At 49.0% G+C, this 16,614-nt stretch overlaps 1 protein-coding gene across 4 annotated transcripts in view; it reads left to right on the plus strand.

Moving 5' to 3' along the window:
• The window catches only part of MGRN1 (mahogunin ring finger 1), a 110,757-nt gene that overhangs the window by 49,757 nt on the left and 44,386 nt on the right, over positions 1–16,614 (plus strand). For all 4 annotated transcript variants that reach the window (XM_054041176.1, XM_054041179.1, XM_054041180.1 and 1 more), the window contains 2 exons: positions 10,134–10,200; positions 13,903–13,955. In XM_054041176.1, coding sequence (XP_053897151.1) covers positions 10,134–10,200; positions 13,903–13,955 — 120 coding nt within the window. The remainder of the gene's footprint in view (positions 1–10,133; positions 10,201–13,902; positions 13,956–16,614) is intronic.

The following is a 16,614-nucleotide window of genomic DNA, read 5'->3' on the forward strand; positions in this document are numbered from 1 at the left end:
CGACACTGGCATGTGGGGATGTGTCCCTTCAGAACGGACACAGACACTTTCCTTTCTCACAGTGTTTTGCTTTTGTGAAGCAGCTGTGTGAGCCTTTTCTGGAATCGGGTCTTCCTGTGGCTTTGAGAGACTCCAGTGCCCCATAGCATGCAGGCATTGATTTCTTTATTGTCACTATTGCTGGATTGGCAGGGCTGGAAAGTGAAGCCATCAGGTAGCCATGGAATGAGCCTGGGCAGTGTCATCCCCTCGCACCTCTGTTACCTCCTGCCATTGTGATTCAGCCTAGCTTGAGGGTAGGGTGCCAGCAGTCCTGTATTACAAGGGACATCCCTTATTTAAATGGAAAATTACCTGTCCCATACTAAATTGGGACACCTTTTATCCAGTATTTCAACAGCAGGGGGCCAGTACTCACGGGTGCATCTTTCCATTCCCCTCCCGACTTTGGCCCTTCAGTGCTGCGCAGGGAAAGCAGACGGGGCCATGCTCAGGGCCGGGAGGGGAGTGGACAGATGCACCCATGAGTATGGCCCCCTGCTGGCCAGGGCCCCCTGCTGACTCCAGTCCTTGAGCACAGTCCCCTCTGCTTTCCCTGCACAGGCTCTGTCTGGCAGGGCAAGTGGTCAGGGCTGCGTGCCCTAGTGCTGCGCTGAAGGGCCGGGGTCAGGAAGGAACTCTGCCTGCTGCGGCGCTCTTGCAGACAAAGACTAGCCATGCAGCCTCCAACTCGGCTCTTGGCGCCCGTGCAGACCCTGAACGGCAGTCACAGCGGCTGCTCGCCAGCTTCTGATGCCCTGGGCTCCCTGCAGCATCCAGAGCTGGGAGAGAGAAACCTAGGAAGCATGGGGGTGGGTAGAAAGGGACTTGCCCTCAGAGGTTCAAGTCAGACTGGGGTCATCTGAGGTTTGTCCCTTATTTTTTAAATACGACGTTGGCAACTTTACTTGAGGGCCAGGTCTAGGCCAAGAAGGGAGGTTGGCCTCCATGAGGCACTACCTGTGGCCTCTCACTGATGGGCTCTGATTATTAGGAACAGAATTTGCTTTGCTTGACTCATTGAACAGTAGCTCTTAGATCAGGGGTGGGGAAACGACAGCCTGCGGGCCACATCCGGCCCGCGGGACCATCCTGCCTGGCCCCTGAGCTCCTGGCTCGGGAGGCTAGCCCCCGGCCCCTCCCCCACTGTTCCCCGTCGTCTGCAGCCTCAGCTCGCTCACTCCGCCGCCGGCTCAATGCCCTGGGCGGCAGGGCTGTGAGCTTCGGTGGCAGTGCAGCTGCAGAGCCAGCCTGACCTGTGCTGTGTGATGACGGCAGCAGCGCCCAGCTCCAGCCAGGCAGCGCGGCTGTAGCGCCGCCAGCCACCGGTGCTCCAGGCAGCGTGGTAAGGGGGCAGGGAGCAGGGCGGATTGGATAGAGGGCCGGAGAATTCAGGGTGGTGGGCAGGGGGCAGGGGTGTGGATAGGGGTTGGGGGGAAACAAGGGGTTGAATGGGGGCAGGGCTCCCAGGGGGGCAGTCAGGAAGGGGAGGGGGGTTGGATGGGGCAGCAGGGGGCAGTCAGGGACGGGGAGCGGGGGTGTGTGAATGGGGCAGGGGTCTTGGAGGGCAGGGGGAAGGGACAGATAGGAGGTGGGCTGGGCCATGACCCCCTCCCCTAACTGGTCCTCCATACAATTTACCAAACCTGATGTAGCGCTCAGGCCAAAAAGTTTGCCTGCCCCTGTCTTAAATTGTCCCTCAGCCCTAGGCAGGATTGCAGCCTCCCAAAGGGTAAAACAACTGTATCTCATGCTTGGTGCCTGCCGCTCAATTTTGTTTGTATTTGGAGAGGCCCCCCCCTTCCTTGACTGAAGGACGCTGACCAGGTTTTGAGGGTGTCAGAGTGGAAGATTTTGGCACAGCTTTTGTGATCTGCAGCTGAGCAGAAGTAATTAAGAATCGTACTACTGAGCCCTTGGTCATATGGCTCCTACACTGCCTACCGGCTCCATTTGGTCAGTATTTTTGCTGTAGAAATGGAACTTTGCAACCTCCATAAGCAGCAGATCCAGCTGCTCTGAGCGCTGGCTTAGTTTGTTGCTGCTGCATGCCTGAGCATATGCCCGCCTGGTGGTGTGGAACTGGGATATGAGCAGGTGACCGTGGGAAGAACTCTCTGTCCCTTTCTACTTGTGTACATTCACTTTCTTCCAGCCCCTGTTGATGCCTGACTGACTCGCTCTGTGGCGAGGAGGATACGCAGCATTCAGCAGCACTGCTACTCCACAAACAGATGCAAGAGGAAGGGGTAGAAAGAAAAGAGTGTGTTCCCTGACAGTCCCAGCCCTCTTATCAAGGGACCAACATCCTCAAATCCTTCCCACTCCTGTCTCTTGCATGGCAGCAAGTTCCCCTGACTCCTGAGCTGGGGCTCTGCACCGCCCTACTCTTCACTGGCTCCCTCTTCTGTGTAACATTCAAGCTGCTAGTTCTCCCCTTCAGGGCTCTAATTCCCGCCTGTCTACATCTCTGCCTTGATTTCCCCCTCCTCCCCTTCTTGCTCCCTAGCCCCTCTCTATCCTAGAACCATCTCCAGGTCTTGGCTCTGCGCCTGCTTTCACTGCCCTCTGGGGTTGGCCTTCACTTCCCAGATGCCCATCACCCCCTCTCCTCCTTAAACCCCACTTCTTCTTATGAATCTCCTTGTGCAGAGGCACCTCTCCCCCGACCCAGGGATTTGATTAGATCTGGCAGAGTTGGGGTGAGTTTGGGACCCGGCCTTCTGCTTGTCTAGGAAAGCACTTGGGGTCCCTGTAACTTGCCCTAGTGCTGCAGCTTTGGCGCCGCCTCCTGGACATGCTGGAGTGTTTTGGCAGAGTCGCTCTGAATCTGACGCCTGTGTGTAAAATAGGACAAAGGATCCATTTATTTCGTTCAATTCTGCGAGTGGCTCAGAGGCGCCATGATGGTAGCACCTTCTCAGAGGGGAGCGTTGTGGAACCACAGCCTGCTGGGCCAGCAGAACCTGAACCCGTTGGTAAGATGCCTGGTTTCAGCTGGTGCGTCAGATCAGGAATTCTGTGGTGGCAGATTTGACGTTTTGAATGGAAGCAGGCTGGAAACGAATAATGCAGCTGACACAGTAGTGCCTCTGTGATCTGTGTGCATGTGTTCAGTTCCATTTATTTTACTCTCTTCCCACCTTTTCATCTTAGGGTCTGCCACAGCGCTTTGTATCCAAAATGCATAACGGGCCCCAGGCAATGAACTGGGGATGCCAGAGTTAAAACCTGAGGCTCTGCAGCATGAGCTAGGCTCTATCTGACAGCTGTAACAGACTCACACCTCTGGCTTGGGCATGGAGGGTGACTCGTAACATGCACTGACCCATGGGTTACAGCTGCATCTTAGAAGCTGCTAGGAAGGAGCTGAACGACAGTGCTGAAGCAACTTGCATTCTCTTCACATTTCCAAGGTTACTTTGCTAACGTCAAGGCATAAACATAATGATGTTAGAAAATGAAGGTACTGATAGGTTCTGGAGCACAGTTGTGTGGCCAGGAATGGATAAATTACATTCTGACCTGGAGGCTTGTAGGAGATAATTTCACCTTTGTGCAGGCCCCTGGGTATTGTAGATCCAACCAGACCACTTACAAACTGTGCTAAAACTGATTATGTTGCTGAAGCTCTTTGTGTGTGATCCTTTATTTAAACCAGAAGAGATGGTTTATTTAAATACATTTCCTTTTTGGTGTGAGTGAGCATGTGGGATTGTTAAATGGACTGATGAATCCAGTTCCTGTATGGCAGGAGATGACTTCATAGAAATATAATGTCTTGGAGTGCCAATTTGCTTGGGGGAGGCTATGACCCCAGGTGCCAGAGGCAAATAAAATAATCAGGGCTTCAGATGCTCTGCAATTCCATGGCTGTGGAATTTGCCTCACAATCCACTCCTTGCTCTAAACTCTAAGCTTTCTTTTAAAGTCTATTTCTAGCCCATGCTATGAAGAGAACCTTAAACATATGGCCTCATTGTAACCAATGTAGTGACATCTTCCTGAGTCTGTAGGCAGATACAATAGCTTTGCATGGTGGAGCTGCCCCAGGCATTTAAATAAGGTGTGGATTCTGAAGCATAAGGGTGACTGTTATCAGCATTAATGATTTCACTGTTGATCGTTTTAGCAAAAACATTCAACTAAGGTGCTCTAATCTATAATCACTAACTGCTTCTCCTAGTATCCCAAGTACCAAAATCCCCAGCTGGCATAATTTTATGTTTCCTCTTCCCCTCATTCCCATAACATTTGAGATGCAGTTGTGTCTTCAGTATGTTTTGCGGCCCATGGCAGATGTCGGTCATAAAAGAAATTGAATTGAGTTTTGTAACAACTCGCTCAAGGTGCTAGTTGGCTCATTTGTTTTCATATTTAAATAGACCTCACATCTTTAACTGACTTGAAGCTGGTATAAATATCCCGCAGTGCTGCAGAAACTATACAGCCTTGTTGCAGGCTACATGGGCTCTGTACGGACCTGAGCAAGGGGAAGCCGATCGTTATTAGGAAGGTCTGGGGAAGGAGGAACCTGAACAAAGTTCAGAAGGTCTTTATCTCGATGTCATGTACTCCTTGAACATGCTGCACTGCAGGGCTGTTACTAGCAGGTCAGGCTTCTGTACCAGATTTGGACAGAGCTTCCGTCATGCAGAGAGCCACAAGAGAGATATTCTCTTTGAGACGCTTTAATGCACTGCCTGGTATAGCTTTTACCAGCTGAGGCAAGGTCTGTGACACATGGCACCACCTAATGGCTGAACATTACAATACAATTTTTGCCTTCCCTCTCACTCAGAGCCTGATTCACAAAACCCAGCGAGAGTGCAGTCAGCAGGACTTCTAGTCCCTTCTCCCCCATTCAGCTTCCTTGTCCTGTTTAAATTACCCAGCGCCAGGGCAGGGCAGGAGGCCTCCTTGTTTACTGCCAGGCTGTTGGGTTACATGCTCCAGCCTGTCTCTTAAAGAGGTAGTACACTCTTCCGCAGGGCCTGGAAACAAGCCATTTAGGCTATAGGATGGAGCAGCAGTTTATAGAGATTAAACAGTAGTTTTTATGTAAACACTGAAGCACACATACTCTCTTTTCAAGTGTCTGAAAGTACAGAATTACCCTCTGTCCCATGGGCACTGCAGTGGACAGAGTTGAGCGTATTTTAGCAACCTCAAGAATTCCAGTGCTTTGGGGGATTTGCCTTCACTTTAGATATTTTTTTTACGATGAGGCCAAATCCTGTGCAGCTCCCTATTGATCTCCTCACTAATGATTATAACCAAGATCAGTGGATGGTTCTGCTTGAGCAAGGACTACAAGATTTGGCCCATCAGTTTTCCCCCCTCTTTAATATGCAAACTTACTTACTGTAGGGCATAGCCAATGTAAACAGCCCCCAGCCTGCAGCAAAGGAGTTGCTGCTGTCTAAGCTAGGACTCAGATGTATGTCAATAACGGTACCTTGTTTGCTTTCTACTGCGGTTCAACAGATCTCATTCCAGGGCAGTGGGAAGGTCAATCTTCAATTGATGCCTATCTAGCTGGAGTTAATAGATTACCATTAAAGAATGTGACATTGCCCTGCCTTGGCAAACAAGGTCCGGGACCTGTAGAATCATGCGGCAGGCTGAGATATTTTTCATGTTATCAGCTGCATTATCAGCCACTTCTGAAGACGCTGCAGTAAGAATCTCCAGTGTAGAGATTATAAAATACAGCATTTATGTTTCTGAAACGATGCTTAAAGGGCTACGGTCTCTTCTCATACTGTACAGACGCATGCTCTGGTCTCTTTATTCCTGTGAAATTGAAGGCATAGGAGTTCTAGGGTTTGTGTTTGGGGAGGGGGGAGCACTTCAAGTCCATTTTTACCCTATTGGAAGGAAAGACCAGATGTTAATTGAACCTCATGAGCCTGGCAACATCTTTCCCCAGCGTGTGTTGTTTTCCAGCGTCTCTCCTTTGAATCAGCAGGCCCCCCTCCTGCCAACTTTGTTAATTCGCTACATTGGGGCATCTGCATTCCTAGCATCCAAAGTATATGTGTGTGTGTGTGTGTTTATGTGTAAGGCTACATCTGCACCACGAGCTAGAGGTGTGACTCCCCTGCTTGTGTACACACGCTCATGACAGCTCTCATCAAGCTAATACTAATATCAATAGCAGTGTAGCCTTGATAGCACGGGTAGCTGCTGTGGAGGCACGGCTCAGCCAAACCTGCCTGAACTAGTGGGTATGTACTCAGCATGGCTCAACCATCCCTCTGCTGCATCTACCCGTGCTACCGTGGCTACCCATCTAGTTATACTCAGGTAGCATGAGCAGGGGAATTGCACCCCGAGCTCGTGGTGTAGATGTCACTTAAGGCACTGCTTTCAGTTGCCAGCAAGAGCAGAAGGCTGGCTCCTTTCAGTGCTTTTTTTATGCAGTAAACAGCTATAATGATGAGGCCATTAATGGCAACTAACAACTTGAGATGGCTTTTGAAAGCAGCATATTGCCTGCAACAGCCCTTTATGGTTCTGTTTGCAGGCAAAGTTGATTAGTTGCTAGGGAACTTCAAATTATCTGTCCGGGGAGATACACGTAAATAAGGTCTCCTTGCCTGTGGCATTTGGTTGGCCTAGTGGCTTTGATAAATGAGACCTGATAAAAGAGGAAAAGTGTCTGCACTGTGAGGTCGTTTTGCTGCTTTATGTAAAGGTGGCCTAAAAGGAAATTTCTGCTTATTTTTTTTCCGTAGGAGTATTGGGTTTTCGTTGTTATATTGTTGGTGTTGGAGGACTCATTGGATACCTCAGAGATCTGGCTCAGGGGCTTTCTTAATGCTTAACCGTGTATCCTTTCTCCCACCAAATGCAGTACGTTATCAGTTGGACCGCCATTTCTCATACCACCATAGATGGGTGCCTGGGGGAATGTGTGTACTGTTTTGTAGAACAATGGTGATTATCCTGAAGTGCAGGGGGAGAACTCTTGGTCTGCAAATTGGAACTTGGCTGTGGTATTCCGCTATATCTGTGTGAGCCTTGCTCATGTAGTTCAGATCCCCTGTGCACATCTGACAGCAGGTGTGCCGTAAGTGTGTATGACATTGATGGGTCGGACACAGTGTTTGGGTACTATTGTGAGATAAGTGCTGTAGTTAAATGTTCCTATTTTCTGAACGGCGGAGGGCTCAGAGAGCAGGAAGAGGCCTTGGAAGGGTCATTTCTGATAGTTTCAGAGTAACAGCCGTGTTAGTCTGTATCCGCAAAAAGAAGAACAGGAGTACTTGTGGCACCTTAGAGACTAACAAATTTATTAGAGCATAAACTTTCGTGGACTACAGCCCACTTCTTATGCATCCGAAGAAGTGGGCTGTAGTCCACGAAAGCTTATGCTCTAATAAATTTGTTAGTCTCTAAGGTGCCACAAGTACTCCTGTTCTTCTTATTTCTGATAGTCTGACCTAGGATGATCACTTGTTCAGATTAAAATAAATCTGTGGTCCCTCAAGAGGCTCCTGTGAATAATGGGCCCCATCTTTATCCAACGGGACTCTTCTTTCTTGCTCATTAGGAGCTCAAAAGAAAGGGTTTGGCTGGCTTCTCAAGTCAGCCTTCAGTTTAAATTGAAAACAGCCTTAGAGGGCAAATGGGGCCATGGACAACACCAGCCCTGGGGGGCAGGGCATGGAGGAGGGCAAGAAACCCAGCCTGTTTTGGGTCACCCCAGCCTCAAGAGCTTCAGGTGCTGGGTTTCTTGCCCTCCTCCATACCTTTCCCCCAGGGCTGGTACCTTCTCCAGCTGGAAGCCAGTCCCTTTCACACTGCTCCTCTGCCTTGGAGATCTCATGGCCAGTCCTGAGCACAAGAGAAGCCATGGCTTAGTGTCTAACTGCAACTACTTAGAGCTCTGTAGCTAACAGATTTCCTTAGTCATGCTTGCAAGTTGAAGGCGGGGAACTGATACAGTAGTTTCAGAAAACTCCAGAAATCAATCCTTGAGACACCTCCTCTCCTGGCATTTGACAATACTTTAAAGTTCCATTTTCTGTAATTTACAAGATTCCCTGCAGTTCTTAAAGTGCTATATGAAATTCAGGCAATGGAAGCATTTGGGCCTATGCTGTGCACTCTCAAGTGAGATTTTAAATTGTCACTGTCAGCTGTTGTTTTGAAATTCATGTTCCTCACCTACTGTGTGTACAACATGGCAGGAGAGGAAAATCCATGTGCTGTGTTTCAGGGGAGCTTTGAATTCTGGGGGAGAGGTTTATGCCAGATTGCAATTTTACTGATCTGCTGCGTGCTAATCTAATGTCAAGGACTGTATGTGGCACTCTGGGTTTCTTTTGTGTCATAGACGGGGTCACTAATTTATCAGCTGAAGAACATGCTTTTAAAATGCTGTAGCCTATTATTACTGTGCTGAGGTATAAAGTGGAAAGCAAAATCTGTACCACTACACTTAGGACATTACTGCTGTCATAGAATCACAGAACTGCAGGCTCAAGGGACCTTGGTGGGTTATCTAGTCCAGTCCTCTGCAATGAGGCAGGACTAAGGATTATCTAGAGACCATCCCTGACAAGTGTTTGTCTAACCTGCTCTTAAAAACCTCTTTTGACTGAAATTCCACAACCTCCTTAGGTAATTTGTTCTAGTGCTTAACTACCCTGAGAATTAGGAAGTTTTTCCCAATGGCCAACCTAAAGGTCCCTTGCTACAATTTAAGCCCATTACTTGTCCTGTCCTCAGTGGATAAGAAGAATAATATAACACCCTCCAGTTTATAACTACCTTTTATATCAGGGGTCGGCAACGTTCGGCACGCGGCTCGCCAGGGTAAGCACCCTGGCGGGCCGGGCCAGTTTTATTTACCTGCTGACGCAGCAGGTTTGGCCGATCGCGGCCCCCACTGGCTGCGGTTTGCCGTCCCGGGCCAATGGGGGCGGCAAGAAGTGGCATGGGCGAGCGATGTGCTGGCCACGGCTTCTCGCCGCCCCCATTGGCCCGGGACGGCGAACCGCGGCCAGTGGGGGCCGCGATCGGCCGAACCTTCCGCGTCAGCAGGTAAATAAAACTGGCCCGGCCCGCCAGGGTGCTTACCCTGGCGAGCCGCGTGCCGAACATTGCCGACCCCTGTTTTATATACTGAAGACTGTTATGTCCCCCCTCAGTCTTCTCTTCTCCTGACTAAACAAACCCCATTTTTTCAGTCACTCCTCGCACATGTCATGTTTTCTAGACCTTTAATCATTTTTGTTTTGGATTTTCTCTTTGGATTTTCTCCCATTTTGTCCACATCTTTCCTGAAGTGGGCTGCCCAGAACTGGACACAGTGCTCCAGTGCTGAGTAAAGTAGAAGAATTACTTCTCGTGCCTTGCTTGCAACACTACTGCTAGTGCATCCCAGAACAATGTTTGCTTTTTTTGCAGCAGTATTTCACTATTGACTCATATTTAGTTTGTGATACTTCGTTTGTATAAAGCAGGAAGCAAAATCCGCAACACTACAATTAGATACTGCTACTATAACGTACCATTCTGACACATCACTAAAGGCATTAGTTATTTTCTAGATACTTTGTGCAGCTGGAAATTGCACAAGAGCTCCTTTGGATATGTGAATTGGTGGGATGCAAATAAATCCAAATTGCTCTGGTTCCTTAGTCTGCTAGCTATGTTTCCTGTTTAATCATCGTACCCGTAATAAATATGTTCATTTCTTCCTTCTGGAAGATAAGCGTCTTCTATGTTTGGTACGGATTCATTGTATTCATTGAAAGTGAGGATTGACAGCCCATCAGAATGATGTCCTCTCTCCACAGAACAAGTACAGCGCAGGAGGTGGCCGGGGAGGCATTCCCCTATACTACCCCACCAGAGTGCCTCTGCTCTACCCTGGCAGCCCCACCTTCTAAAGCTGGGAGGGGAGCTCAGCCACCCAGGCCTAGCAAAGAATCATCACTTTTTGTGGGCCATGCTCTGTATCCCGGTACAGTTCCCATAGCCAGGCACCAGTCTTGAGCCTTACTTTTCAATCTGTCCTGACGTTGGCTTAACGTGGGCTTTGGCTCTCATTGTTGAAACCCTCTTTTCTTTCTTCTCAGTTGAACTTTGATTTGGATCGTGGCGTGTTCCCTGTGGTGATCCAAGCCGTAGTGGATGAAGGGGATGGTAAGCTAGATGCTTTTTCATTGATTGGTTGTTTCTCCAAGCTCCTTGTAGGCTTTGTCTGCACTGTGAGCTCGCAGGGCTGAGTTCCCTTCTCACATACACATACACTAGCGCTCTTCAAGCTACCATGAGCATATATAGCAGTGTAGCCACAGTAACACAAGGGGTATCAGTGGCCGCATGGCTGAGCCGTGCCGAGTACGCACCCACCAGTTTCAGGGGGGGTTGGACTCAGCACGACTCAGCCATGCCTCCATTTCCAGTACCCATACTTCTGCGGCTACCTGCTCTTTATACTTGTGCTAGCTCCAGCATGAGTATATGTACATAAGCAGGGGAATCACACCCTTGGCTTGCAATGTAGAGATAGCCATAGAGGGGCACTACCCCCAAACACGTGCTTCCTGCAGGGTAGGGCTTAATGACTCCATGTGCTTCAAATGTTTCAGGAATATGACTTAAACATCCATGGGAAAGGGGCCCAGGTAACAGTCAAATCTGCCTTTTACGCTCAGATTTCATTTGGAGAGGAAGGATGGTCTTGTGGCTAAGGCACTGGCTAGGTCAGATCTTGGTTCAGTTCCTGGCTGTGCCACAGACTGTGGTGTGACCTGGGGCAAGTCCCTTCATCCCGCTGCACCTCCGTTCCCATCTGTAAAATGGGGATAGTAATATTTGCCCTTTGTGTGGTCAGACTGCAAGTCCTCTGGCTATGTGTATGTGCAGTGTCTAATACAGGCAGGCCCTGATCTGGGTGAAATCTTTAGGTCCTGTTATAATAACATTCATGTTTCCAAGCTGTTCAAATCACTGTTAAATCAAACTGTTTTTACAGTGAAACCTAACTTTGAATGTTGAAAGTCTCTGGATAGTTCAATGGGCAGCTGAATTCTTTCGGCCCTACTTGACAATCAGCCAGAGCAGCTTTTTATTTGTTGATTTTTAATACATTCTTCCATTTAAAAACATTCATTGCTTTTTTTTTTGGACGCAGGGCTGGCTAATAGATATAATGTCTAGACTGCCATTCATGTTGCATGAGGTTTGTTTCTCTGCAGGCTGTTTGTGTGGCTACCACTCCTTCTGAATGTCAGCAGTTAATGGGAGACATTTTGGTTACCTTTGCCCTAAATGCAGTCCTTTCCCTATTGAAGTCAATGGGGCCAGGATTTCACCCTAGCTTTTTTTAATAATGTCTTCCAAAGCGGAGACAATCAGATTATTTACAGTAACTCCATTTCCAGCACAAACATTGCAGCGTTGTGCTAGGGCATAAGAACCAGAAACATGAAACTGTCCAGAAACTGATGGCAAGCAAAACTAGTTGAGAAAAATCCCCAACTATGAACCAACATAAAGTTGAGCAATAAGGCATAAAACAGTATGAAGGAAAGGAGTTGTAAAATGTTTGCAGTTGTAATAATCTAAGGTGCTGTTAGTAACACTGGTAAAGAAGTTTGGTTTTTCTTATAATGAAAGACACTTTTACATCTGCCTGGGGAGTGCTTTGACAATATACTTGTATACTGCAGTGGTGCATACATATAAAAATGCCTATCGTGGCCTGATAAATAGAACAAAAAGAGATGGAGAATAAGGAAGCAAGCATTCAGCTGTGTGCATACTGCAGTGTCTCTTAGTCAATAGTGCACTCTCATTTGATTTAATAAACTCTGTAAATCTGTCCTAATAACCTAGACAAGCAATGGCTTTTAAATCCCCTCCTGGGAAAAACATGAACGCACACAGTAGATGACACTTCAGAGCGATCTGAGAAAATCTGATGTGCCCTTTTCTTTCCTTTTAATGAATGAAAGAGCTAGTCAGAGGTGTTCTGATTGCCTGGTAAATTATAGGCATGTGCATTAAATAAAATTGAACAGCAAATGGAAAGAGCAATCAGCCAAATGCTTTTTGTCCGAAAGCTGCCAGAAGGCGCCTCCTTTCTGTGAAGAACTGAGAGTATAAAGCTACTGGGCTGGAACGGCACTAAGTTTAAAAGCCTTAATGGAGGGGAGATTTCTGTGCAGTGTGTGACTGTTTAGTTCTGGCTTTGCAAGCTGCCTAAACGAACAAGCATAGTTTCAGTTTAGGTTCTCAGCTCGCTAACTTGGCTTTAAAATGGTTTATGAGAGAGCTGAAGTTAATTCCATTGCTCAGACTAGCATTTATCCTGGCTTGTTTGCAGAAAAATCTCCTGGAACTTGTTTCCCCCTCACTGATAGCAGGGAGGGATCAGCCCCCCATACACACACTGTTATCTTTGCCAACTATACTTTACCTGCTAAGACTCTCCGTGAGAACTCGGTGTGTCCTCAGTCACTCTTGCAGAGACAGTCCATAGTTTCTCCTCCCACATGTTGCTTTTTTAAGCCAGAATCAAATGAATGGGTCACCTTGTCGTTTATGCCCTTTGGGGCTGCAAAGGAACTACTGAGCTCCCTTCCCTTGGGAAGCTGAGTCGTTTCCTTCTGCTGTTACTAGCCTGGGAGCTGGTCACTCAGAACGTTCCCTGCCTCCCTAGCTCGTCGGCATGTGTTTGTGTGAGTAGGATCAAAGGCAGTTATACCTCTTGTCTTGCCTCGTGACTCCTCCAGACTCTCATCCGAGGCTCTGCATGTACTTGCCGGTTAATCCTCCCAGAACCTCTGAGGTAGGGAAGTGTTATCTCCAATTTTCATAGGAGAAAACTGAGGCATCAAGGGGAAGTGGTCACAGGAATCAGTGTCAGTGCTGGGAGTAAGCTCAGGAATCATGACTCCTAAAACACGCTGTTTTTGCCTGGCTCCAGTGTGTTGATGGAGCCATGCGTACGGTGCTGGAAGCTTCATTGGTTGCTTTTGAGCTCTCCTGGAAGAATGAGGAGACCTCCAATTGGGAAGGGGCCAAACGTGATATCTGTTTTGGGGAAAGAGGACAGAAGGGGCCAGAGAATGAAACCAAAATGTTTGTGTCCGTACTTGATAAACTGCTAGTACAAATAATAAATGCATTGGGAATCCCTAGGACTAGAGTAAAATAAGGCAATAAACATTGAGGATTTGCCAGCTGTAGATAAACCAGCCTGATGTCTCTCTTTGCGAGGATAACAAGCTTAGGGAGTAAAAGAAACCCAGCAGGCTTTTCAGTCCCACTGCTTTGGTTCACTGGTGTCTGTAAAGGAGAAGCCAGATTGTATGGAACAACTGTGAGAGGTGCAGCTGGTAAAATGGATCTGAGTGGTCAGTGGTTCACAGGCTGTCTGCGGGGTGGAGGCGCCATTTGGCCCTACAGGGCTGTTCTCTGGGCCCAAGTGTTTACCATTCTCCAGGGGCTAATGTGGAGAAGCCACTAATTGAATTCCTGGACAGTATAAACTGGGAGAGCTCTTGACACTGCAGACGATTAAGATGCAGCATGGGCCACTTAAAGCGGGAAATGGGATGGAATTCGACTTGTGTGCAGCAGTTGCATTCCCAGTCATAATAACCTGGGCTGTTTCAGTCTTCATGCTGAACCACTTCTCCCCAACACACTCCAAACCATAAGGGGATTGGCCTTACAGAGCAATAGCCATGAAATCTTCCTCCCCTCCCCCCCCCCCCCCCCCCCCCCCCGGAAATGGGGGTGAAAAGCATAACCCTCGTTCTATTCCCTCTGTGTGTGGTGGGCTTGGAGGTGCGGACCATGTTCAAGGTTTTAACCAATGTTCTCTCTTTCCAGTGGTGGTTGAAGTTACTGGCCATGCTCATGTCCTCCTGGCTGCATTTGAAAAGGTAAATGAGCCCTGCCATTCTGCTTCATTTCCTGTGTGCACATTGCCACATGGATGGAAGTGTTCATGGTACAGAATGTCTGTCTTTTGTTCTGTTTGCACAGCTCCTACCTAACGCAGTGGGCTCCTGGTCCAGGACTGGGGCTCCCAGACGCTACCATAATACGTAACATACAGGTGTATTCAGTACATAGAGTTGTGGTGGTCAACCAGCCAATTGTAGGCAACATCTCCTGGCCCCCTGAGGATTGGAATGATTCCAGCATCCAGGATGTTTAAATGCGGTGGTGTTTAGACAAAAGAAAGCTGTCACGGTAGTATGGTCAGAGCCTTAAGATCCGTCTGCAGGACCAGATCTGCTATCTGACTCTTTGGTCTGAGACTAAATCCTGTTACAAACTGGTGCTATGTCATATGTGAAGACCAGGGCTCTCACAGTGTTTGGGAACATGGTAATAGATGCTTATTCCCACCCAGAGGGCAAGCCTAAACCATGGTATATTACAGGGAACTCTGCTGTATGGATAGGTCCTTGTATTGATTGCGTCTCCCCCTCTGGCAGGCAGATTCTGATAGCAGTACAGCTACTGCTGCTCCATGCTGCAGCTGTTAAGGCATCTTAGTGGGAATACCTAGAGGTTGTTCAGGGAGTGCAGTGATGCAAGCTGCACTTGAGGGTGAGGCAAGAGGGGCTGGGAGAGCAATCGGAGGGAGCAGCATGTTTGCTTTTCTTGTGCCGAGCCGTGGGGGGGCCCTCCGATGGGTGGAGAGAGCACAGCTGGGGGTGCCATCTGCCAGCTAGGGAACTGTTAGAACAAGGAAAAGGGCAGCTCTCGCCTCCTCTGGGAATTCCCTCCTGCCCCTTCTCTAAATTCTCCTGGAAGCAGGAAGAGCAAACTTGCTCTCTCCCAGTATATCTGGCCCTGCCCATACTGTGAATCGGGAGAGAGGAGGGCAGGCATTGAAGCCTGCGATGATCAGAGCCAGGCTGTTGCCTGCGGGAGAAAGTCCTCTAGGTGACCCTTTGGGACTATGACGAGATTACGGGAAGGATCAGGCCCTTGTTCCATGTGAGACAAAAGTGAGTGATGTTGCATGGTGCCCAGTGAATTAACATCTGTAGCCGGAGCGTTCACCGTTCCCTGCTCCCCAAAGACCCTTCGTTATTCCTCTCGCTGCTGCCTTCGTGCCCTCTTGGCAGTAGCTAGTGCCAAATCCACTGCCAGTGTAATTTGTATGCAGGACAGTGGGAGGGATGGGGTTTGTCTCGCCACTATCCGCTTGAGAAGACCGAGCTCACCACTCTCGCATAGCGCCCAGCCTCCTGTGGTTACGGAGCTGGAGTCCTGAAATGAACCTGGCTCTGCATTCCTGGCATCATATTCTAGCACCATGTGGCCAGCCTTTATAATAAACCCTTCTTATAGAAATCTGTTCCCCGGGGCCTCTGGCTGATGGAGCAAGTTTTGTCTCCTGAGCTGTGAGAATTGGCACCTCACTGTGACTGATACCGGAAGGTGCAACATTCCATGGTGCATGTTAATTCTGTTAGAAATCATTAGTGCTGCTGTGATAGTTTCCATTTCAATAGCACTTTCTGCCCCAGCGAGTCCAACGCTCTGGATGCACAGTGACACCGACACTCAGCTCACTCTGGGATAGAGGCAGCAGCTAGTACCCACGCGGCATGTTACCGCACGGTGGGGAGGAGCAGAAATTTAGCAATGATCTTGTCCCCCAACAAAGTGGCCCACGGGTTGCTTGCTCTCCAAGCAAGGCAGAAAGGATCTCAGGGATTTGAGCCCTCCTGGAATTTTCTCTGCTTCAGAAGATCCAAGGGCTGAACCTGTAATTCCAAGGAGTCTGGGTGCTTTTGACCTGATGCATAGAGCACCGAGATCTCCAGCTATTGTAATGTGGAGGTCCATGGGGTTTCGGCTGAAGGGGAAGCATGCCAAGCGCACCTTCTGCCAGGTGGAGATGAGTGGCTCCCTAATATTCAGAGAGCAGAGCAAGGTGGTCAGCAAAGCTCAAAAGCACCTAAAGCTGCCTGGGCCATTGCATCAGTGGTGCTGCGCTCAGTCCAGTGCCCAGACCTCTTGAGTGCCCCAAGTTTGAGCACGAGGACTGAGAGTGCACCATCATTCCTCTTCACTGCCCAGCTGCTCTGTGCTTGCTAGCCCACCAGCTGGGCATCACCACCCTTGGTGCAGCCTGCTCCTGGATATTGGTGGTTTTTCTGGGCAGTCCTGAATGCCTCCTGCCAGACTTGGCTGCCAGACTGCTTCAGGGAGCATTGCACAGCAGCCCCTGCCTTCAGTCCAGCCAGTGTGGAATGGAGGATGGAGTCCTGGGGTGACAGAGAGTCTGTGATCACTGCATCGGGCTCCCCTCAAGCTGTGGAGGGGCTGAGGGCCCAGCTGATCCTAGACTGGGGGTGGGACACACCCATGGCTCCTTCTCCTAAACCATACCCCCGCCTCCCCCATCTTCCTGCCCCCATAGCTGGCCCTTGGTTTCCTGTGTCTTGTTGAATGTTATCTTAAAGGCTAAATGCAGACCAGACCACCCCTATTGGGCCTGGGACACCTTCTTTGGGGAGCCTCCCACACCCTGACCATGTTATGAGGGGCCAGGTTACCTCCTTTATTTCCTTGTTT

This window comes from Malaclemys terrapin, chromosome 10, assembly GCF_027887155.1.
Source record: "Malaclemys terrapin pileata isolate rMalTer1 chromosome 10, rMalTer1.hap1, whole genome shotgun sequence".
Classification (NCBI taxonomy): Eukaryota; Metazoa; Chordata; order Testudines; family Emydidae; genus Malaclemys; species Malaclemys terrapin.